Source organism: Formica exsecta, unplaced genomic scaffold, assembly GCF_003651465.1.
Source record: "Formica exsecta isolate Colony F162 unplaced genomic scaffold, ASM365146v1 scaffold33, whole genome shotgun sequence".
NCBI lineage: Eukaryota > Metazoa > Arthropoda > Insecta > Hymenoptera > Formicidae > Formica > Formica exsecta.
Window position 1 is genome coordinate 1,773,172 of NW_021850553.1, and position 26,093 is coordinate 1,799,264.

The 26,093-nt window shown below is 36.5% G+C and overlaps 3 protein-coding genes across 5 annotated transcripts in view; 1 reads left to right on the plus strand and 2 right to left on the minus strand.

The window, feature by feature from the left end:
- The window catches only part of LOC115238222, an 87,380-nt gene extending 75,199 nt beyond the window's left edge, over positions 1-12,181 (minus strand). The window contains exons 1-8 of one of the 2 annotated variants that reach the window (XM_029811844.1): positions 11,666-12,181; positions 9,144-10,038; positions 7,390-7,646; positions 6,920-7,307; positions 6,578-6,833; positions 6,273-6,464; positions 4,503-5,187; positions 4,290-4,386 (exon numbers count right to left, since the gene is read on the minus strand). In XM_029811844.1, the coding sequence (XP_029667704.1) occupies positions 4,290-4,386; positions 4,503-5,187; positions 6,273-6,464; positions 6,578-6,833; positions 6,920-7,307; positions 7,390-7,646; positions 9,144-9,924 (2,656 nt within the window). In that variant the 5' untranslated portion in view covers positions 9,925-10,038; positions 11,666-12,181. Of the gene's footprint in view, positions 1-4,289; positions 4,387-4,502; positions 5,188-5,502; positions 5,695-5,807; positions 6,064-6,149; positions 6,159-6,272; positions 6,465-6,577; positions 6,834-6,919; positions 7,308-7,389; positions 7,647-9,143; positions 10,039-11,665 lie in introns of those variants that run through there. The other variant, XM_029811843.1, reaches the window with a different exon arrangement.
- LOC115238226 overlaps positions 11,983-26,093 on the plus strand; it is a 40,762-nt gene continuing 26,651 nt past the window's right edge. For both annotated transcript variants that reach the window (XR_003884468.1, XM_029811848.1), the window contains exons 1-2: positions 11,983-12,255; positions 13,057-13,144. Coding sequence is in view for 1 of the 2 variants with exons in the window: in XM_029811848.1 (XP_029667708.1) it covers positions 12,000-12,255; positions 13,057-13,144 (344 nt within the window). In the remaining variant the exon portion in view is untranslated. The remainder of the gene's footprint in view (positions 12,256-13,056; positions 13,145-26,093) is intronic.
- Positions 14,401-26,093, minus strand: part of LOC115238225 (E3 ubiquitin-protein ligase MYLIP) — a 141,629-nt gene continuing 129,936 nt past the window's right edge. The window contains exons 4-8 of the mRNA XM_029811847.1: positions 18,571-18,811; positions 18,007-18,176; positions 17,124-17,340; positions 16,569-16,766; positions 14,401-16,451 (exon numbers count right to left, since the gene is read on the minus strand). Of these exons, the coding sequence (XP_029667707.1) occupies positions 16,134-16,451; positions 16,569-16,766; positions 17,124-17,340; positions 18,007-18,176; positions 18,571-18,811 (1,144 nt within the window). The 3' untranslated portion in view covers positions 14,401-16,133. The remainder of the gene's footprint in view (positions 16,452-16,568; positions 16,767-17,123; positions 17,341-18,006; positions 18,177-18,570; positions 18,812-26,093) is intronic.

Here is a 26,093-nt window from a genome sequence, read left to right on the forward strand (position 1 = left end):
TTGAATAAATTATAAGTAATAAATATTTATTTTAATAGATAAATGCATAAATATATAAAATTTTTAATAAATAAATTTTAAGCTAACATTCTCTGTTAAAGTAGAGTAGTAGAGAGTTAATTTAAAATTAATTAAAACATAAGAGATTTTGTTTTCCATCGTTTTTTTTTCTATCTTACTGGTTAAGTAATGGATACAAATTAATGAAGGAGTATGCGACACTATTCCACTAAGTAATACCTGAAAAAGTCGTTAACTCGGTCGCGCCTTGACACCAATTTCGCGAAACAACGAGGGATAGATAGGTACAGAAGTGAAATTGAGTCTTTTGGCCGCATGCCTAACTAGAACAGCAATGAGTACGTCCACGATGCCCCCCCCCCCGGTTATCAAAGGACAAGGAACACGAGAGGCCGAGTCGTCGGTGACATTGATATCGATTTTAGCAGAAAGATTATAGCGACAGCACGGATAGACACACGCTTTGGCGAATATCTTCTTTCGCTTATTACTCTTAGCAAGTAAGAGAGAACGAAAAGGGTCGCGGGTGGATGTTGTATACGCAGACAAACGGGACGAGAGGGCTGACATCTCGCCCTACGTTTACCATAAAGAGGGTGGGTGAGCGAGAACGAATCGAGGAGAATAGAGGATAGAATAACGGGCGTGTTGACCAAAAACGATGGGGCTGGCTCTCTAATTCGAATTTAGGTGTTGGGTGGGTTGGCAAGTGGGCGCAATGCGGTGTCACGCTGCGGGCGTTTGCTCTTTCTCCTTCAGTTCCTCTCTGACCCGCCACCCCTCCTCACCGACTTGTATGCCGCACTTCACCTCTCTGCACTTTAACCCCCTTACTCCATCAGCAAGTTCCTCGCCCGCTAAGCCCTCCGCTAAGTCCTACCCGACACTTCGAGAGAACCACCCCCGTTACCCTCTAAGCCAGATCGACCGACCTTAATCGACCTCCTGATCTCGACGATCGTATTATACCTACCCATCTATCCGTATTTTCCTTCCTCGTTCTTACGAGGAGGGCGCGACACTTTTGCAGTCATTTCAACGACTTCTATGTTTTTTTATTTCTTTTTCAAAACTTTTCCAGTCATGGCAATTGCCTGCTACCATAATTTATTGACGCAAATTTCTATCACGGATTTAATTATTCTTATGATATATTGCGATACTTAAAAAATTGCAGTTTAATCAAAATTAGACGAAACGGATTGCCTTCGGAATAAAATTAAATAACTTTACGCCATCTGAAAATTGACTGTGCTTTCTCTCTTTGGAAGAATTCTCAAAGAATTTCAAACATTTTAATCAATAATTTTTGACTATTTAAAATAATCTTTAAAATCTCTGCAAAAAGATAGTGTCCAATTAAATTTCAATGAAGAAATATTAATTCCAGTTTTTGCTCAGCTCACAAAATCCATTGTTTCCATTATTTTTTAAAATGTATAAAAATTTGAAATGTTAAATTATAAATGATAGTCATGAAGTTTGAATAAAAGCCATAATTTTTCTATATACAATATAGGTCATCTTCAACAACGCCGAGTGATATCATTTGATTATACACATTTGCCTTAATGCAAAAGTTTTGTGAAACGCAAGTTTAAAATGAATTAATCTTTTATCAAGAATAATTTTCCGGATATTATGATGGCGCTAATATTTTAACCCCCGTACGCAGTATCCGGAGTTACACAAGTTTATAATAACGCTAAACCGTTTAGTAAATATGTTAATCAGCACGATTCCGCAGTACTTTCGATATAAAAGTAATATATCTCTGTTTTTATGCCCGACAAAATCATATAAAAGCAAATTCGTAAATGGAGCGTTAAAAGCCGAGATCTTTCTATTTCTCAATAAATTTTCTTTGTCAAGTATCTCTATTTCTTACAGATTCAGGAAATTTGCAAGACACAAGAAATCTTAATATTTTTAAAGAAACATTGATGCAAAATTGATTAAAAAACTCGTAAATAAAAAAAAGACATGTTTAGAATATTGAAATATTATGTACAGAAAGATTATTAATATTAACCCTTGCAGGTCACATATTTTTTTTGCTCTGCTCTTGGTCAATATTGGTAGGCTTAAAATGACCCATATGTGACCTCTTTAAGCATTCATTTTTACAAGCTTGTCTTGATCGGATTAAAAATGCACCTTGGACAGTCTGCTCGAGTACAAGTTTATGACTCTTTAATGGCAGGTTTGCACGGTGGTCTCACGCGTCCAACGGCGTAAACACGAAGAGACGTGCCTTCCTCCATACTACAGGGGCGTGTGCACGCCGCCAGTAAGTCAGGACGAAAAAGGAAAAGAACGAAGCAAAAGTGTTACAAGCTAACAGCAACAAAGCCACGAGGGAATCTTTCGCGGCAAGAGAATTTTTTTCCAGCGAATGCAGATGAAGAGTGTCGGCGAATAAAAATATAACAAAAAGCATAGAAATCTTAATATTTTTAAAGAAACATTGATGCAAAATTGATTAAAAAACTCGTAAATAAAAAAAGACATGTTTAGAATATTGAAATATTATGTACAAAAAGATTATTAATATTAACCCTTGCAGGTCACATATTTTTTTTGCTCTGCTCTTGGTCAATATTGGTAGGCTTAAAATGACCCATATGTGACCTCTTTAAGCATTCATTTTTACAAGCTTGTCTTGATCGGATTAAAAATGCACCTTGGACAGTCTGCTTGAGTACAAGTTTATGACTCTTAAATGGCAGGTTTGCACGGTGGTCTCACGCGTCCAACGGCGTAAACACGAAGAGACGTGCCTTCCTCCATACTACAGGGGCGTGTGCACGCCGCCAGTAAGTCAGGACGAAAAAGGAAAAGAACGAAGCAAAAGTGTTACAAGCTAACAGCAACAAAGCCACGAGGGAATCTTTCGCGGCAAGAGAATTTTTTTCCAGCGAATGCAGATGAAGAGTGTCGGCGAATAAAAATATAACAAAAAGCATACCATCGCGAGTACGATATTTTCGCGTTCATTTTTTTTACGTTTTGATATTATAGTAATTTTTAATTGTTTATTTAATCTAACTTACGTAGATTATTTAATTTGATTTTCAAAATAATTTAAAATGTGTAAATATATACACGTGAAAAACGCATTGTTTAAACACAATGAAGTCTGTCATCATATCACTTTAGAATACGCGTAGAAGAAACAGAGTATTGTAAGATTTAATTATGAAGCGTGCGTTTGTGTACGTGTACAAGGAATATACAATATTTGCAAGACCGAGCGATGGTAAAAAACCTTTCATCGAGAAAGATATTTTTCTACTCGTAGCTCGAGATACTATGGGGAAGATTCACGAAAATGATAAAAAAAGATATAAACGAAAAAAAGAAAAAAAAATCAAAAAAAGATAGTGAAAAAAAAACAGCGAAAACTCGTTCGAACCATCGAAACCTATGCTCTCGGGGCAGTTCTCTAACCGTCAGTCTCCTTTTGTCTGTCGGATTTTTAAGAGTACCACTCACGGTTTATCTACTCCACCCCCTACCTTACATCCTACCTTCTGTTCCGCTGAGTCTTTGTACAAATATGTGCATGTGTAATATATATATATATATATATATATATACACACACAAACCATGTGTGTGTATGCGTGCACGCGTGTGCGCACATACACATACAATAAAATGTTTTCAGCGTGCGAAGAAGCATGACGCACGAGGCTTCGCCGTCCGTCTCAACACGATAAGATATCAATCTTCGCTTTATTAACCGAATTTCGTTTTAAAGTAAAAATTAATATTTACAATAGATTCACGGAATGCAAGCTTAACTATTACGAAATTAATTAAATCCCGAAATTCTACTTGTGCGATTGCAATTTTTGCTTTTTATAAAGATTACGATATACAATCAACTTGTGCATTTAGCTTTTATAAGAGAAAGTTTTCGGTCAACTCGGTATTATCTAACAGAAGTGCTTTTACTATTGAAGAAAACACTTCCTGACATGTTTTCGTTGATCGTTTAATTAACAAGTACTCTCGGAATGCATTACCATACAATCTCAGATGAAAAAAGTTTAAAATTCGCCAGGTTTACTTGTAGAGAGAGAAATGCTTCAAGCGTTAAATATTTTACTTAAATATATTGTGAAATATAACATTGTCATTCTTATTTCATTTTTTCCTCTCGATTGAAGATTAAAAAACATTGAAAATATTTTCCATATATCGCGTACAATACTAAAATTTGCATAGTTAATGCATTTCATTTGAGATTCAATTATTACTCACCTTGTTCCTTCTCCGGAATTTTTGCGGGTGCCTTTTTGTCTGGTGCCTTTGGTGAGCAGTTCTTTCGCGCCGGCCTTACAGTTAATGTCGGTGGAACCTGTCAGAAATAAATAGATATACAGCTGTAGTAACCTGTTTCCGTTGACGCATAACAAACTTGATCGTTTATTATGCGCTTGTTACATCATTCATTAATAAATAATGTATACTGACCACTTTCTCGGATCTTTCGCCGGACGGTAACCTAGCTATGGCCGCATCAGGACTATCCTCAGGCGGTGGAGGTTGCACAATCCAATTGTATTCTCGCTTTTCAACTGGAAGGCCCCATCTCTCGTACTCGAGGCTCTGTGTGCGCAAGGTCTCATAACAATCCAAGCAGACAACCGCGAAATCGCCGTTTTCCAGCAACAGACTTTTTTCCGGCTGCCTGTGATACCTTAGAAACGGAAAATCTTTCACTGGCAACGCCCGTACCCGTTTTCTGTACGTCGTAATGCCGCAGACGTAACAGCAATAATCATGGGTGTTATATTGGCGCTCGGCGGCATTCACTTGCTGACCACTGGAAAGAGATTCGTATCGACGCCACTGCGCCAGCAGTGAATGATAACAAAACGTGCAGACCAGAGCGGAGCCGTCCTCGCGTAGCTGTTCGGCATTCGGCGGTGACTGATGACGTAAGAGTTCTGGGAAGAATGGCGCATTTCGACCCTGAGGACGACCATACAGGACTCTAGCAAGAGTCAAGTCGCTGTGTAAACCACACAGGAAGCAATATATCGAGCTACTCGATGTGCCTGGATTGCTTCCAAATGTTCGATCCGAACTAGAACTCGGTGGTGTAGCGATTGACCGATTCACATCACCATTTGGATGTGGACTAGGAATATCGTACCTAGAATTTAACAACAGATATCACAAAGATAATAAATATGTTACATTAATTTTCTTAATATAATATCCAAAAATTTCTAAAAGTACAATAAAAATAATTTTTTTATTATTTAATACATGGGTTAATCGAAGAGAATCGTACAATTGTCATCTTCTACATGAATATTAAATCAGAGATCTATCACACACACACACACACACACACACACACATCATTTTACTCTACGCGCAAAAAACTTCTCACTTCACTATTAACTTGCATAATATATGCAAATCGGTTAAGAATAATGGCTAATGTAATTCGCGGTGAACTAACCTGCGGCGTTCTAAAGGAACCCGTTCAGCATCCATACTTTCCCATTGTTGTGCAAGATGATTCACACAGTGACTACATGCTAATACCCTGCCATGGCTATCCATGCAGGCGTTTTCAGACGTACGTGCCATTCCTCTCAAGCAAGGAAAATGCATAGCATGTGAATTCATTCCTTCTGGGCTTGTAGATAACCTGATAATAACAATAAAAGTTAGAATATTATATATCGCAATAAGAACATTTTTATTTGTTTTAGATTATTGTCTTTTTGGCGATAGATATAAGTATTTATATAAAATTCTTACCACTCCATATGAGTACGAGGATATAATCTCTCACAAATATAGCACCTATAATTTTGGCCAAGCGCGACGGTACCGTTTTCCGCGGGACCGTTACTGGGTGAATTTCGTTGCCCAGCCATGGGAGCTTTTACGGTGGTACTGCTTCGTTGCTTATTTGCAGCAACCGCCGATTTGTTCAAGTCGTATGGCTTAAAGCGAATATCGCTGCCAGCAGAATTAGCTGGAGATTTCGCAACAGCGGGCCGTGGTGAAGTACCTGCAATGAGAAATGTATAAACCCTTTAGACGATAAACGACGAAATAAACTCGTATAAATATTCTTTGAGATTAATGGAGATTAACCTTGTTGCCGAAAATAAAGTCATTTTACTCTACGCGCAAAAAACTTCTCACTTCACTATTAACTTGCATAATATATGCAAATCGGTTAAGAATAATGGCTAATGTAATTCGCGGTGAACTAACCTGCGGCGTTCTAAAGGAACCCGTTCAGCATCCATACTTTCCCATTGTTGTGCAAGATGATTCACACAGTGACTACATGCTAATACCCTGCCATGGCTATCCATGCAGGCGTTTTCAGACGTACGTGCCATTCCTCTCAAGCAAGGAAAATGCATAGCATGTGAATTCATTCCTTCTGGGCTTGTAGATAACCTGATAATAACAATAAAAGTTAGAATATTATATATCGCAATAAGAACATTTTTATTTGTTTTGGATTATTGTCTTTTTGGCGATAGATATAAGTATTTATATAAAATTCTTACCACTCCATATGAGTACGAGGATATAATCTCTCACAAATATAGCACCTATAATTTTGGCCAAGCGCGACGGTACCGTTTTCCGCGGGACCGTTACTGGGTGAATTTCGTTGCCCAGCCATGGGAGCTTTTACGGTGGTACTGCTTCGTTGCTTATTTGCAGCAACCGCCGATTTGTTCAAGTCGTATGGCTTAAAGCGAATATCGCTGCCAGCAGAATTAGCTGGAGATTTCGCAACAGCGGGCCGTGGTGAAGTACCTGCAATGAGAAATGTATAAACCCTTTAGACGATAAACGACGAAATAAACTCGTATAAATATTCTTTGAGATTAATGGAGATTAACCTTGTTGCCGAAAATCCACATTCTGCCCGGTTGGCTGTGCCTCGTGGTTTTCTCCGACATGCATTTGCTGCTTATGCGGAATAGCTCTATAACAAATGGAGCAAACCTGCACCATTCCCTGAGGACTAATAGGACTAGCTCCTAGAGGAGGTCTCAGAGAATAAATATAAGGAAAGTACGCCTCCTTCTCGGGATTAGGACAGCAATATAGTAGTCTAATACTGGATGAAGGGTACTCGAGAGCGCAAGTGTAGCAAATAAACGTGGTTGTATCCATTGTAGGTGCTTGCCGCTTGCGAAGCGTATAATTTCTATCACCATGCGGTACTCCCTGCCGCGTGTAAGCTTTCCATTGTAATAAAAGATGATTCTGGCACGCTGAGCAAGCCTAAGAAAAAAACCAATGTATAAATCGTTATGCAAAAATTTAAAAATAAATAATTGACAAATACGGCAACAAGAAAATATACCTGCACTCGACCGGCACTGTCCATAGGTCGACTTCTGCTCGGCCTGGGATGAAGCATCAGTGATGGAAAGAATGGCGGAGGACTGGAAGAAGGGTGCGGCGGGTTTGGCAGTGGCTTCGCAGCGATGTGACTGAGAGATCCTCTCTTGAATTCGTCCCCGCACACATAACAGACTTCAGTGACAGAGTTCTTATCCGGCATCGATAAATCTAGAATGTCTGTGCCGACGCTGGACGACGATCCGCCGCTATAGATAGCTGCAATTGCAATGTCAAACAATCGGTTATGTCGATCGTTCATTGTCGATGAACGCTCTATGGTACGTGTCGTGGCATAAAATCCGTGAACGCGCAATGCAACTGACCACCCTAGCTGTCCCGAGAATCTTACACATGTCTTCGACATTATCATCATTGCGCTGCACGTGGCCCATTTAGAGCCTGCATTTTTTGCGAGTTTATCGCCACGATATATCCACGAACACGAACAAGTTGAGTTAGTTTCAACGACGAATACAGTGTTTCAATAGCTTCATTCCAAACGACCTGCTTATCTGTCGGGGCATACGCTGACTAATGAATATCAGATCGGGCGGATCGAAATTGTTGAGGTCACCAAAGCTCAATACTCTGCGAGTGCGCGGAGCGCGGGAGGAAAATCGCCTGTAATCGCTATTTAGATCAAAAGTGCGCGTTAAATGAATCGGACTGATTCTTTGCCACGACTTCGACATACTTCTTATCTACACAAAACTGTTTTAACCTTTACTTTTAAATGTTTACATTAGTGCACGAAAGGACTAAGGCCAGCGTAAATAGCGACCCGATTCGTATATTTACCGCGTATACATTCTAAACCGAGATAACATATAATAACGGTGAAAAACAATTTTGTACTCCTATCAGATAGCGCTTGGTGATTTCATGTCCAAGTTATTTTGCCGAGTGTACACTTTGGACATGCTTTAAGTATTAGGCGCGTTAAAATGCTCCAATACAATTTTTGCTACATCTTTTTTATTCTCTATGCTATAATAGATGATATTTTATCTAAATATGTATGTATATATGTGTGTATGTATATACATTGCCAATGACAATATCGCATAGTGTTCAATAAATAGATATAAAATAGATATAGACATATACAAAATGTCAATATATAGTCGAATAAATCTATATACTATTTCCATAATCTGTATATATTTTTTACTTCATTTACATTTATTAACTAGAAATTATTTCGACACATTAGTTATACCATAATTTACTATATATCCCATGAATGAACAATACATTTTTTAATTTTTTGGAAATTAAAAATAAAGACAAATAGGTTGATTTCCCATATAAAGATCCAATTACATTTGCCGATTTAATCATTGGCAAATTTTTGATATATTTGTCTTTGTCTTTTTCTTCTCTCTCTGTCTGTCTGTCTCTCTCTCTCTCTCTCTCTCTCTCTCTCTCTCTCTCTCTCTGTGTGTATGTGTGTGCGCGCGCGCATACTTGTTCTTTGTACATATCTTTTTTTAAACTTTGATACTTATACTGATGCAACAATATTATTACCCAAAAAATAATTCATTAAAAAAATACTAGATAAGAATTTATTAAAAAAATATAAAAAAATACAAAAGGAAAGTAAACAATAGTGAATAAAACGGAATATATACAAAATTTGATATATGCGTTGCTTTTTTTGAGTTTCAAATATGAATTAGTGTGAAATGGATACAAAAATTAATTATCAACCTGAAGGTTGTGGTGGTAAGGTGGGTTGTGGTGCAGGTGAGCTTCTAGGTGCATGTCTCAGATCCAACGCCGCCTCGTTGGATATTCTAACATCCTCGACAGATTGTCGTGGGCTTTGCAACCTTTGGTGAGGTGACTGCAATCTGTGATGAGGAGATTCCATTGTGAGCCTCGTTTGTTCCAAGTGCCTGTGCGTTTCCGCTGTATTAGAATGCGGCCTCGGTAACTCGATTGAATTCGACGGTGGTCTCGTTTGCTCGACTCTCGGCGAAGGTGAATTTGGCGGTAATCGCGGTGAGATACCAACCGGTCGGTTCTCTTGTCTGAGCTGCGGCGCCTGATCGTTTGTCAAGCCCAAAACCTGGGCGGCGTATTCGCCCTGAAGTGCCATCTCCGCACCTGTGAACGAGCCGCCGTCGCATCTCTTTAACCAATAAATTCGCTGACTGTGCGGCCTAGCCTCTCGCTCGTAACTTTCCCATTGTTGCAACAACAGAATGTAACAGAGATTGCATGCTTTGACAGCACCGCTTCTGGCACCCTCGCCGCGATAGCCACTCGGCGGCTCGTGTGATTCAAGAAACGGAAAATAGGGCTCGTTGGGTGCACCGCCCGGGCTTGGTTTTACTCGTAACCAGTGCTGCTCGCTGTGGCCCACAGCACCACAGACAAAGCAGATTCTCGCTCCCCCACCGTCCTCGACGGGCGGATTGGGCTGCGGATTTGCGAGCGATTGCCCCTCAAGTCCCGGCTCATTCTTCACATATAATTTGCCCTCCATTATGTCAGGAAACCATTGGATCTCTTCTTAACGCCCTCTTATATCTTTGTATTTGGCACGCATGTACGATCAGAAATCACAGTGACCGATAGAGCTTCTATTTCTTATGTATATCTGAAAATATAGAATAAATTTGTAACTAAATTGTACAGTATATATCTGGTTCAGATATAGCACATGCATGCTCTCTCTTTCTCTTTCTCACTCACTCATGTCTATTTGTATTATTGTTTATTGATTAATATAATTAAGAAATATATAATGTACTTTTTTATATATTTGAAGTTCAACCACATACAATTGCATCGAGCATATATTTTTCAAGTTAGTGGCCACAAAAATATTGTTTGAAAGCGATTCTTTTAGGACACCTCATTGTATGCAAAATTATTTGGGTGCAGCTGCGACCTCATTTCATAGTAGATGTGCAGAAATCGCTCAATATATATGGGTAATAATAGCAAATTCGCATAGCATTATTGCTGTATTTAAAATTCATGAAATATTCATTCTTGATAACATTACAATTTCTGAAACCAACTATGCTTTTTAAATATAACTACTGTTTTGACTAACAAATTATGCAGAGTGTTGGATAAATTTTAATGCAACCAATGAAAAAGTGGCAATTCTCTGTGGAAAAAAGCAAGTAAAAATGTAAAAAATAAATCTTTTTAAGTCAATGTTGTAGAACTATATACGCAGTTGTATTTGTCAATCGTATCACGCGTCACTGGGCAATGTGCATATATGTATTACTTGATAATAAATTATAATTATTCTATATTACAATTGTGAAGACATCATTCTAAAAGTAAATTCTGCGATTGTCCAAACGTACAATGCCTGCGATACCCCAGTTGTCTAATTCATCGTCACACAGCATATAAACACAAAGTAGTAATGTGTGTGCGAAAGCTTAAACAGCTGGTAAACAGCCTAGTTTCACAATATGAAAACAATCAGCAGATGCATTTAAAAGAATCAGAGCATTGACATATCGAGCATTTATAAATTCGGGACAGTATCGCGACGCGATGCATTTAGACAATCGTAGGCATGCGGTATATTTTTGGAGCATCGCTACATCGAGCGATTTACCGAGACCGACCAGAGATTAACTTTTCGGTACATCGGTAAGCATGCAGCGTTAAGGGGCCAGCGTTTAAGGAGGAGTGTGTCATTCGCGCATTCTGGAATGACAGAATGGAAGGGAAGCGGGGAAAGGGAATGAGAATGCGGGCGAAACGCACGTAGGCGAGCATTTTCCGACAGCGATGACGGCGATGAATTTATCGCTGTTGAGGCCGCCCCAATGACAGCGGGACGATACGTTCGCCGCGAGAATCGACGAAATAATCGTATCGTCATCAACTGGCATTCGGACTCGGACTCGGACTCGGACACAATGGTGGTGCGCTTGCTCGCCGCAAACTGCTCGCCCAGCGAGTTACGCTACCGTCTTCGGCGATCGACGACGCAACGCGCCCGTTGGGAACGGCATCGGGATTATTATCTCGATTAGTTTGGCGTGCGCGGAACTCGTCGCTTCAAGATTTTTCGGAAGAACGAGAAGTAGGTACAAGGAAAAGACTCGCGACTCGCGACTCGCCGATCCCGACGGGCAATCTCTCGCTCTCGCTCTCGCTCTCGCACGCACTCTCGCCACTACCGAAATTACGCAGAGCCGATCGGCACACGCGCCACGAAGATGGACATTGTTTCCCCACAAGACACTCACGTTTTCACAGTTCGGCAGGGCTGGCCACAACATCGCGTCGATATTTGGTGCTGCTGTCCCGGCGGCTGCCGCGGCTCGCTAGGACAAAAGCGGGACTCTCTTATCGCGAGCCCTAGTCCCTGCCATACGTGCTCCAACAGCTCGAGCAGCGCACGGTGCCGCGGGGTGTCACCTTCGTCGTCACACTGCCGGCCATCCCGTTCATATTTACACGCACTACTGTCCGATATCGGCCCGAACGACACCACCCGAACACGTATGTTTCACTGTCGCGCCTGTGATTGCGAAGTAACGACGGAACCGTTACGGGCGACTAGGAAAAATACATTTTCCGATGGCACAGCACCCACGACTTCGCCCTCACTTCGCCGCCATGTTGCAAAATCGCCGATCCGCCGTCCCGTCATGCCACGCAGCTTCGTCATATTACAGCGCCACCGCAATGGCCAATGAGAGCGCGCGGCGCATGCGCATCGACGCTTGCCCGCAACCGAATTGCCGCCAACGACGATCCACCGCAGAGTTTGAACTCGACCATCGCCGAAGCTCTTCCCTCGTCAAATGTGCCATTATTTTCAGTAAAACTAAAGGTCAGTGTAATTTAAAATCGCGCCTAGATCGATACTAAATTTATTACAGTTACGCTGCTAACTATAATGTCGTCCTTTTGACCAAAAATAAACAAATTGTAATACCAGTTTTTCTATAATATAAAAATGTGAGTGAAATCTCTTAAATCTTTTGTTTTACTCTATGCTTATCTATACTAATGATTGTTATTGTTAAATATTGATGAATCGTCACAAATCGTTAAAAAAAATTTACGTAAGGATAATGAAGTCTCAGCCACATATAAAACTCGTATTTAAACCTTTGAAAAAAAAAGTAATACATGAACGGCAGTTTCGATTCGAATGTAATTGAATATATATAATCTGAATATTAAATGTATGTAACTATAAACAACTCTTTTTATTAATTAATATATATACTAATAGAAAAGAGAGATAGATAAATTATATTGAAATGGAACAAAAATATTATTCACGACTTTTTACAATTTAACGTTTTTCGTTATTATTACTTGTCTATCTTTCTCTCCGATTGATTATTAATAATGCAAATCACAAAGAATTTTTTATTTAATATTGCAAGAAGATTGATTGCTACATTGAATTATGATATTATTTCTTAACATAAATATATCTATATATTGTTATTGTTTATATTTATATTGTTTATATTGTTTTTATATGTTGTGCATGTATATTTGAATGATTAAGCACTTTCAAATGGCTATGTGTATTTATTTTCCTGATAAAATTTCTCAATTTATAAATTTTATGATTGTGATAATAATAATAATAATAATACATTACTTTTTTTTTCAGAAACTGCAATGTATCAACCAGGTCCGTGGTGTCAACAGCAACATGGAACTGCCAGAAAGATTCCGGTTCTTACTTTTGCGCAACACAAGTAAGTGAAAAAAAATATTCAATTTCAAGATCTCAACAATATTTATACCGGCAATTACTTTAAAAGTAGACAAAAATATATTGTTTAAGAAAATAAAATTAGGATAGGATTGGGCTCAAATAAGAAAGAATTCGACTTTCGATGTTTCACAGTATTTAATCAACAAGTTGGAACATCGTATTGAATGCTAAAATTTACGTCTCATAAGTTGTGATATTTTCATATGTACGCGCGCACATTTCCACTTTTTCCACTGGGTGGAATTCTGATATAATACTAAAAAATAATTGGAAATACTTTAAAAATACTCTTTGCAAATGATAACTTTTAGAAATACTCTCTCTTTCTCTTTCGCTCTCTCTCTTTCTCTCTCGAATCACTTTTGTCTCTATCATATAGATCTATTAGCTACAATATTTAAAATTTTTTTCCTTATATATTTTATACAGAGATTTAAAATCACAAGAAAATTATTATTCATAATGCATAATAATGTTATTGTTGTTGTCATTATTAGTAATCTTACATTTATCAACACACAGTAGTGGTATTAAAAGTTATTTTGTTTTTCATATTCGCAATTGCGGACCACTATTTTTCAAAGAATATAATTATAATTATGCTCGTTTTCACAACGATTACGCAACAATAGGCTCACAATTTTACAACAGATATATTTTATCTTGTCTGTGTGACAACAGTAGCCTATTACAAGATTGCATTGAATTGCATTAAATACACGGTTTAGGCTTCGATTTTATGCACGTGTTAATATCTAAAAAAAATATAAAATAAAATAATTCACTCCAAGCAATACACTGATCTTGCAAATACAGTGTAGCCTCGCTATCATATTAATGCACTATATCTAGAGATGTTACAAAGTGTTTTATAATAAGAAATACTAAACGACGACTACACTGTGATTCAAGAAGAGTTTCTCTCTTGAAAAGCATTAAACATAGCAGCATATAAATACACTCTATTATTTCTTCTTATAAATAATTATAACTAATTGTAGGTTTATTTTGCATTGATGAATGACTATAATGATCTCTTCTCATTATTTTCTCATTTTTTATATTATCTTTTCTCTCTCTCTCTCTCTCATTCTTTCGTTCATTCTATATTTTTATCACACATACAAAGTTTATAGAATGCTATTGGTAAATGTTATAAATAATATTTTAGAGGCTGATCATATTGCTAACGTCAAATTTTCAGTTAGCGAGAATAAAAAAAGTCAATATCTCTAATTTTAGCTGGTTTTACACAATTTAAACGAAGAGACAAGCTATTTTTGTGCAGGAATAGCTTGTCTTTGTATTTTCTTAGATATAAAATGCTGTTGACTTTTTACTGCGCGATTTATCTTTTAACAAAGCACAGACAATTAAGTCGTTTTACTTTTATTATGAGTTACTGACATACGCACATAGTATGTTAAATCAGATTTGACATTTAGTGAACTCATGACTTTTACTCACTTGACCCTAATGCTGTGGGTTATCTCGTCTCTTATGTACATATATAAACAGATATTATGGTAATAAAGTTTCCTCTTTGCATAAAATGCTTCAATTAAAAAAAGTAGGATACTATTCGCAGGAAATTCGCTTTAAAATAATAATTCTGCAATGATTAAATTTAGTTTCTACTTGTTCCACTATGATAAAAATAGATCCACAATACATATCTAAATATGATGTCCGTATCGTGTTGCCTTTATCATTACAATCTACATTAAAGTGATAAACATTCCAAGTCCGTTATAAGTTGCACGCCTAAATATCGTAATTAATATACATATATATATTCACATGATTCCAATTTTACTTTATCAAAACATTAGAAGTGATTTTATTGTAGCAGTTGTTTTGTGTAAACGATATCGCATATGCATAATGAATAACGAATGTTGTAGTAAAAAATATACTGGGTCATTGATTCCGATAAAAGTTTTGACCCAAGCAACCTGCGAGTATTATCTAGACCAGAGGTAAACGTACGACCAAATAAAACTATATCTATCTAAGAGGAACAAAGCATCGATCATGAAATAACAAGAGGAAAGTATTGGTCCGATCATCAGTTAAAAATAAAAATTCACAAAGTGCTTTTGGATCTTGTATAATATAGATCACATATTTCTTGATACTCGTTGGCAGCATTGTCTTGTAGATCCATGCTGCTAATAGCACTTTTCGGTCGCTCGAATAAAGAGATTATTTTCAACATCATCACAAATATCTGGACAATGATGTAATCCCATGATTCTTTCATTGGATCTATCTACAATATCCTTGTATCCCTTGTATCTTTCCAACAATGTCATCTTCAATCACAGTACCATTATTTCTCAAGTGCAGTATTTTCAGACTCTTCGTTCTGTATTTGTTAGTCATCAACAAGAAAGAGATCAGTTTAAAAACCTATTACTACATATTTCTTTGGCTAGAGAACCAAAAAAGAGAATTTTCCTTAGTAATTTTTACCGAAAGAACAATCTAAAATTAAGAAACATGTGTGAAAGAAATTCTCGTAATAATTTGAAATTACGGAATAATGACATCGATAATGCAACATTAAGTGCATTTAATTATTTTGTTGATAATGATAAAATCTGCAAAAAGATAAATAAAAACAAAATAATTACAGTGATCTTATGAGTGCGCATGGTATATCGGTGCTTTTTTCTATAAATTAAATGGATAAATGAAAAATTTAAGTAGGAGAGAAACACTGACGAATAATGTCAAACGTATAACGATAAAATTGCATATATCTGAAGCAGTCGCGCAAAATAAAGATTTCGATAATCGAATTCGCGAAATCGACGAAACACCAACGTCGAAAATCACTCGATGGATAAATAGAAGAGCGCTTCACTCTCTCGCATATATCTTAATTAATACGCCCTTCCTGCGCGGCAAGTAACAATCCTGAAGAATTTTTCAAACGAGCTGAATCGACGTTTGACTCGACACTCTCAAATGTTACTGTTCATCGACGCTTCGCTGTCCAAGATTCGTTCTTTTATCTCCTCCGGCTTGTCGAATACAGGCTCGATTGTCTCCGACAACAGCTTCGAATTGTGTTTATCGATGTGCGTCAGCTCGATCGGGAGGTATATCGTTCGGCAATAGTCAATATCGGCCCGGCATAATGGGCAACGCTCGCAGCGACGGGCGCAATCCAAACAAGCCACAGCGTGTCCGCAGGGAAACAAGGCGGTGTCTAGGCTTCGATCCATGCAGATCCGGCACAGCATAGCGTCCAGTAATCTTGCTAAACATTCCCGAGATTCCTGAAATTTCGCCGAACGTTATATACAAATTGTCTCTGGATTATATGTCCCATTAAACCGTTCAGAATAACGATAATACCGCGATTATCAGGCGAGATGGCTGAATTTATCGCTCACCTTGCACTTGGGATTTTCGCATTCGCCACAGGCGTGGTTTTCGAGAATCTCATTCTCCTCCGGCAAAGCTATGGTCGCGGCCTCGCAATAAAGCGCACGCCGTGCATTGTCATAAACCTCCCGACAAGTCCTGCGTATATCGAACACGTACTTCTTACCCAGAGTCGAATCTTCATTGAAAATGGAAATTATTGTCCCCTGAAAAAAGCAATGACAATTATATCGTAGCTTGACTCGCAGTCATAAGATTATTGTAATTATTTTTTTGCGTAGAACTTTATACAAAAAGTTTTTAGATATGTATATGGATATTGTATTCTCTCTTAAAATTCTATGATACCAATGAAAGAATATATAGTATTATATTTCAAAATAAAAAATCAGAATAAAAAGGTATCACACATATTCAAGAATATTTTTTATATATACATATCGAGATATACAAAGAGACATAATATTTTCATTGGTATTTTTGCGAAATCACAAAAATTTTACTTTTACACATATAATATGTATATAGTCTGCATCAGTGTAAACAAAATTTGCACCAGATACCTTTAAATCACGGATAAATTGCGCGGTGACTGCACTTCTAACTGTTTCGCAGCTGTAAAATGCATGTTTCTCGGTGATCGCTCTATAAAGTCCACTGGCGGACTGGCTTGAGTCTAATTTAAAGTCCAACGACGTCTCTTCACCATCAAGCGAGAGGTAAACCAAATGAAACATTCGCCGTTGTGATGTAGCACTTTGTATAGCTGTATATGGTATGCTGTAATGTAATACATAATACATCACAATAGATTGAACCATGCGGTAAAGTAAAATTTTAATACTAATCTCCTTCTATATAATGGATGAGGCAAAAACTTGGTAAAATTTATGATATTATCATATGTAAATATTTTCTATGAATTATTTTTACACCTATATACATAGAAATGTTACAACTTTATTATTTTATATTAAACGCTAATTATGATAATGAAGAGTTTAATAAAACTGTGTCTGTGTGTGTGTCTGTGTGTGTGTCTGTGTGTATCTGTATGTGAACAATCGTCTTGACGGATGGTATAGCGTACAACTGCTAATACGTACCGTCTCCTACCGCCGACAAGCGACATTAAAATTGTCCTGCGATTTCGCGTTAATAAACACAAAGTTTAGCAATACAATATTGGTTGAATTGATTAATCAATGCATAAAGGAGTAACGGCGCAGCTCAATTTGATGTTTTTTACGATAAAAGAACATAGCTTAACAAAATATGCATGATCCGATAAACTATTAAAACTTACAATTAGTTACATTGCATTTCTTTTTTAAATATTTAAAAAAGAAACACAAACAGAAAAAATATAATTTTCTTTTGTTATAAATACAAAAATTTTCTTTTTTCTAAATTTCAAATATAGGTATATGAATGTATAATTTTTACTTTTGCGTTTCTTCGCCCTGATTGCGATAGACCGTAATGCCGTGTGGACCAACGCCGATCATAGAAACTCCGTTGTATCCAAATTTACTATGAAACATTTCCTGCCCGAACATGTCGAGATTTGATATTTCTTTCAAGAGCCAATATTCAGCAGTCGAAGCTTTCATTCCCTAAAAATTCATATTATATATCTCTATCATATATTAGGTCTGATATATTTCATGCAACAATATTTAGTCATCAAATCGAAAAAAAAAAAATCACTCAAAATTTAATCTAGAAAATACATCATATCTGCATAAACACAATCACTCTCGAAAAAATATCGTGTTTTTTTTTATTAAAAGCAATCGTACATATTAAAACCAAATGAAAAAATCCAATTCAATCTCGCAGTGTTCTCTAAAAAAATAGGAGGATAAAAAACTTTATTAATTAACGAGAGAACGAGAAGGAATAATGTGTATTATATATACATATTTATCGAAATAAAATAATACATATATATAATAGCATCTATGTGACTAATTAAATTATAATTAATACTTGTCAAGACGCTCGCACCTTGATTTCTCTGTGTTGCTGAACTATCCGAAGTAAAAAATCTTGAGGTTTTGGCTCACACGGTTCCGCGGGTTGTATATGACAGCATTGAGAGTAAAGTGCATGCGGCGGTGATAGCGCATCATAATCACCACTATCGGCTTGCGCAATCAGCGCTACTAGACGGGCCACGGAACTCCAATCTGATACCTTTAATTTACCATCGACCAGCTCGAGGCGGGAATGCAAGTAGAACTGATGCCTGCAATTAGAAAGAGAGAGAGAGAGAGATGAGTGGTCGGATGTATTCACAGGGAGTTATTAATTGCAATTAGTTCAATTTCACGGTAGAGATAGGTGAATGCAAGGTGGGCCAGCCGTGCTAATATACGATACTCAGACTAAAGTAAGATTGATTACCTTCCCGTTCTCAGAGCACATTGTTTTAAGGTTTCTCTGTTCTCAACTAAGTTAAACAATACAGCAATGCAATAATACAGAAATGATTAACGATCGCGTTTGTAGCGGTGAAAAATACGTTCATGATTTAATTGTACGCAACGTTTATAGATACTGTACTAATTGTGAAAGATTGTCTCATTCACCTGTTTGTGACGTCTTATAAATCACTGCTTCAAAATAACATTTAGTCAAAATTGACATGTAAATATCTATATTTACGTTTTACATTTTTAACAAATCTTAAATGTAGATTAAAAAGAAGCTTTGACATTTTTATTTTCGCTAAATTTCTGAAAAAATTAAATGATTTATGCAGTACCATGATTCGATTCCACGACTTTCCGTTTACATACATATAATATGAAAAATACTGAATGTGTGCGACTAGAAAAGGGCAACTCTTCAAAAGAAGTTTTCTCCAAGAGCTGCTTTTGCATACTCCTTCAAATGTACAATACATTTTGCAATAAATATGTTGCTATCAGAGGAGTGGAATTATGCGCCGAGAACAGATTCGGATAGCTTGCTCGCAAAGTACTAGAATACGATAAAGAACTGCATTGGAATATATCGCGCTCTGTATCATTTTTCACGGTTTTGCAAGCCGTTCTATTCTCCTTTAATTCTCTCTCGACGATATTCCGTCGTGAAGATAAATAATCATCAGCAGCATCGAGAAAATCACATGTTTGCATACCATTAATGACAAATATTTTGGCACACTGAACACAAACAATTTATTGTCTATACTTTTATCCATAAGAATAATAATATTGATCGTCGTTTCAACTATACGTGACACTCATAGAGCGTGAATTATCATCGACTATTAGCTCCATATCGAATGGTAAAAAACGAGAAACATGTTATATTCTCGAGTTATTTTAAGTAGTTGACTCGCATCATCCTTGACGAAGAATTCCAATTTTAATCGAGAGTAAATTGGGTCGAAGCGACCGATAATCTATATTGGTCGAGTCGACGATAGTCTATATCAACAAACTTGAAGGAAATATCGATGATTGAAGATTTTCAACGAGTTTCCCAAACATCATCTATATCGACGAAACAAATTTTTTGGTTTGTCTAACGAGACTAATATTTCGTTTTGAAAATTTTCGAATCTTGATATTTTTTTCTTAAGGAAATTATCAGAAAAATGTTCAAGAAAGATATGAAAGAGAGAAATCGTGTTAACATCAAACAGTTATTATTTAAGAAATTAAAATACGGTCGTAATTTTGTGTAATCTGCGTCTGAACCGCCAGAATCTTTTCAACTTTATAATTGTCAAATCTTGAAACATTTTGTTCGAGAATCACCATCCCGGAATTCTAAGTACATTGATTTTTTTCCACCATAAAACTTCCATCGCTCCGTGCGCGAATAAAAAAAAAAAAAAAACAATATGCGAACAATCTCGCCATTCTCGCGGAGGAAACCAATATCGCCCGCGAATTTCGGTGAAATCCGCATGGCAAGAACCAAGAACTCAATGACATTTGTCACTGTGAGAGAGATATCGAGAGATTATGCCTAAACTTCTGAAAGAGGAGAAAAGTTGGGAGAACACAAACTTATTTAACAATACAAGACTTATTGATAACCGCGCGTGAAAATCATCGCCAAAAGATCGAACTCTTATACGGTCGAAGATTTGCGCGGAGACAAAGAACGATGTTTCCAGTAATTTTCAAATTGAGATTATACAATTTGGCCGGCCTGATGAACTTCTTGTAATATTCGAATCAAAATTACTTTCTCAAATTACGGATTATTACGAACCTAAATAATTTTATCAGACAATTGCAAGATGATATCTTATTCTCGTGATAATGAAATAATCAGAATAATTAATCTAACTAAGTTTATTTAATCCGCATTTAATTTACAGAGAGAGTTAATGAATAATTAAGCAAAGTTTGTACTTTATAGAGAGAGAGAGAGAGAGAGAGAGAGAGAGAGAGAGAGAGAGAGAGAGAGAGAGAGTGTTTATATATATATAAAACGGAATGACATGAAATACTGAAAATGCTTCGCAAAATGCTTGCGTTTGCTCTCCCCGACCTTTCATCGATTCGTTCTTATTTGCGCCTCATGTCGAGCCGACAGACAGAAAGAGAGAGAGAGAGAGAGAGAGAGAGAGAGAGCGATATTGTATCTATTAATCTAAAATGACATTGACTTTTTAATAATGCTCACTCATCGTCAGTGTTACATATTATTCTGATCTCCTATTCTGATTATTAACTTGTTTAATAATTAATTTTATCGTCACATAGTATTTTATATTTTTTCATCTTTCGAAAATTTATTTATTCTAATGAATTAAAACTAAAGCAAATGTGAAAAAAAGCTCATCGAATTATAAACAACGTTTCAAATATCGGATTTTCATGTAACAAAAAAATCCGCCTAAATAAGACATGAATGCTTTTAGAAAGCACTCAAAATATCTGAAATGTAAAATCTTTCGGTAGAATAAGATTTTTTCATCAAGTATCATTAAAGATAGGATGTTTTTCGAAGAATTCAGTATGCGCACGATATATTTTCCAATTCTGTGTTAATGCAATATTTATTATACCACATGCCAAACAAATATTGTACTATGTTTGACAAATATACACGCGTTGCATGAAAAGTTGGGATTGGATTAGTACGAATAAAGTAACTTCGGTAATATTAATAATATCGTTACGTATATAACACGGAACGTCTGGCTAGTGGCATATATTTTATTCATGATATACAGCACTTTCCTATATATATAATTCGGAAATGGAAACAAGGTCGGACCGAGTTCTAAATACGGCATTCCACTCGATTGATTGTGCAAGAAATATTTATATAAATCAATCATATCGAACTAACGCGCATAGTAACTTGTACATCATAAAAAATTGTGAACACACTTGTCATACAAATCCCAAGAAAAAAGTTACAATGTTATTTGAATCAAACATGTGAAGATAATTTTTATTTTGTGTAATTAACGTGTTGTATAAATCTACATAATTAATCTCGTTCAATAAAATGTGCTCTATTAAGGAATAAAATACGAGAATAAATAAATAAAAATCGGTATCATATTACAATTAATACGATATGATTGAATATGTGAGTTCTATATCATAAAATCTAAAAAAATTGTTCACATAATCGTGCATTGCGGACTGTTGACATCGCAAGAAACTACTCAAAGAGTGTGAAAATTTGAACCAACGTTAGCGCTTATAGCGGAATTAGAATCATAGAAAGTACCCGTCCGACTTCCAGCTCTGCATTCACAATATTTTCGAGTAAATAATTCAGAGGTTATTTCCAACGACCCCGGGTAATTCTAAAGTGGCTCAGACTACTGAATCCGTCCCGGCTTCGTCCTCGTGAACGGGGACAGTCGTGAATTAGCTGCCGGCGGCAGATTTCTTAGGGGAACGAACCGCGATGCAATTCGCAGTAAATTAGCATGCGGATTAGCATTTGCATATAATGCTAGTGCTGCATGTGGCGTGTCACCTACGACATTAGCTAGCCACATTGTAAATGAGTCAACACTAGATCCGACAAGCCGTGAATTTCAAAAGGGTATACGCAGCCTGCAGCTGCCCAGATTTCCACCAGAGAATAACGCGGCAAAGAGAATCGGCTTTGGGAGCGACCATAGAGACGGCTTTAAAGTGACCGCAAGGCGATCCTTGCAAAATAGTTTAAATTAGGATTAATAATTTTGAGGGGCAGAAGAACAAGAAAGAAGGACATTATAGGATACATACGCGCGCTTTTAACCGTCGCATCCGTAATAAATGCACGAATTACGAAGTACCTGTCGGAAGAATTCTCAAGTACAAGGGCTGTCCATAAAGAAACCGAACTTTCAAAAAAATGCCCCCATGCGTTGACATGAGGCCATCTATCTTGTGGCACTGTGTAGTAGGATTCTTTAGCAACTTTCTCACATCACGAACATGAGACTATCGTTCTTAATTTACATTTTATAGTGGTTGAATGAGGTTGTGTTCGGCGTTCGTGGCGATTTTCTAGACGTGGCGATTCTTTTTTTTTTTTATGCGTTACTTTGTGATGCATTTTTCAACATATTTTTCCTATTATAATCTAATATTTATGCAAAGGAAAGGGGAGAGGTGATAGCCTTTCAGCATGCTTAAAAATTTTTTAAAACCACCAAAGCAATCTTACTTATAGATGTAAAAAGTATATTTCTCACTGCTTTCTTCCGCTTTTGGTTTTCAAACTACAACTTATTTTTTTTTTCTTCTTCTAAATAAATCGTAAATTTTAGAGCAGAAATGCAGAAACGTTTGGCAGCCCGTTTAGCACGATGAAAAAGGAAAAAACATTTTTTTCACTTTCTGTTTTCCTCAACTTTTGTGTTTTCAAATCGCTTCTTTTTACGCAAGTACCGTAAAAACAGCTTAAAAGTAAAATTCGCGGCAATGTTCGAGAATGTCTTCACGTGTTCATTAATGACTCGGTGGTTAAAAGCCTTGCGGCTGTTCCAATTATGCACACGCACACAATCATGTCTCCTTGTATATATTTATTTAGTCCGCTTTAGTGCTCGCTGCACAATGCTTTAGTTGTACCGTATGGTCTTGCTAGCGATTTTCAGGCACGCCTGCCTCAACGACCACGTACGATTTTGTATTTAATCGGACAGTGCATAATTAATTATTCGCCAAGTCGTAATTAACGAGCAAGCCCTCGAAGCGATTCGCGATTGCTTTTGGTTTTGCGGCTGCAACTCTCTTTTCTGCCTCAACGACAATTTGGTTTCGACGAAGCAGTCCATCGATAAATTTACTTCCATAAGCATAACAGCTGTCGTTTCATATCAACAAGATGAGGTATCGTAAAGAACCGCAAATTTTCAGAGCTTAATATGGTGATTGTTTGGGTATCATATATGTACATGATAGAAATTAATAAAAATTATTTAACACTTGAATGAATTGAATGAATGACTGAAAGAATAGAATTTTATGTGACTCTCTCTCTCTCTCTCGGGCAAATATGTGAGTACATGCACAATAGAATAATCATGTGATGCAATTATTTCGTCTCTTACAATATTTTTACCATGAAGGTAATATACAACCACAATTCTATTCTTAAAATAGACCGTTATCGAAAATATTAAGGATCAATGAATCAAAATCGATATTATATTTTGATTTATTCTATGAGAATTTGGTATTATATAAGATATTAAGTTTTTCGTATTTATCGGAATTTTAGTTTTTGTTTTAAATTCTTAATGTTCTTAATATTTATCGTAAAGAGAGAAAACAATAATAAAAATCAAGAAACGTTTAAAAATCTACACGGACATCTATGTCATCGCACGTATATACAATTATATAATTGACGCGGTATATAATTGACTTTGTTTGTTCTTCGTTACTTTGTAACGAGAGAACATAATTTTCTTTTTAAGTCCATCCATGTTACGACGTGACAAGCGCAAGATAGGAAATCGCGTTAACTCGCGAGTAATTAATCCTCGTCGAATTACGTTCGATAATTAAAGTTCAGAATCAGGTAATCCGCCTATACTCGTGACCGGTACTTTCTTTCCGTGTCGATTGATCTGTAGTATATCGCGTCGGCCGCGCGCGCGCGTATTTCACAGCGCGAATTCGCTTATTATCGAAGATCGAGATTAATGGAATCCCGTTTCGACGTTGCCGAGGCAGCTACATATCTTCTCTCGAGAAGCACCAGGATTTTCCCGATCGTGAAAATGATGATCTGTCGATGCACCCGTTAAATTTTCTATCAATGTTGCGCACCGTGATTTAATAATGAAATTTACATGTTGATTCGCTGCAGATATACTTGATTAATTTGAAATCATAATGTGCGATAATTAAAGCGCGCGCGCGTTTTTTTCTCTCTCTCTCTTTCTTTCTCCTCTTCTCTCTTCTCTTTATCTTACATTTATATATATTATAAATGCATTTATATATTTATATATGTTATTAGATATGAAGAATATAAACATGATAAAATATTATAAATTACGTTTAGTACGATTCAACGATTACGATGAAATGATGGATGATAAGTTCAAAGTTCAAAAGTATATGTTGATTTGAGAGGAGGAGAGAAGTTTTATTTAATATTTTATATTTTTATGTGTGTGTGAAAGGGGAAGATTTTTCGCGGATTTATTTTTATATGTTTAGAATGGAACTTTTGCCAATCAGATTATGATATCCTTGAGGGAATACATAGGAAAACGGCGAGTTACGTGACACTGAATAAAACAAATCTTTGACCTGATAAAGTTCGTGATCCGAGTTACTGCAAAGGTGGATGATGAAAACTTGAGAATCGAGAAAGCTCAGGGGACTGCCTTTTCGTCGATCGCACTTCCATTTGCGTTCGTACAGCGCAACCGAGGGACGAGATATAATTTGTACTGCGTATATAACACGGAAATAATTACGCTTCTTCAAGTTTGCTTCGTCAGTATATTCGCATGTGAATTCGGAAATTATATTTTTTCACGAAATAAACAAATACAAAAAAATGAATAAAATATTATATAATGGAATAAATATATAAGCAAGGACGACAAGCTATACACACATACAACACTGTCAGAAAAAAATTTCATATTTAATTAACAGTTCTTTTTATATCGAGTTGACATTAGCGTTTTTTCTGTTACATATAAAATGTATTTACGTCATACAATTTGATATATAATTTACGAACACGTTAAAGCTAGAATATATATTTTAAATGAATTCATTACGTTACTTGTGCTTGTATAGAGAGAGTGGCTTTTATACATTTGCGTAAATTTGAAAGGTGATATTCATCCACTAAGGAATAATAAAATGTCGTAAAAAAATAATTGAGACAAATAAACACAATGCCACCAGGAGATACAATCTGAATGCTCTAATAAATTTTCCGCGTCTGCGCAGTTTCCCACGGAAAACTTTCCTGTAGGTTTTTTCGCTACGCATGCGATGTGCTTGGCAAATAGCGCGTGTCTTAATGACAAATATTTTAACGATGATAAATTTGATTCTCCTATGAAAAAGAGA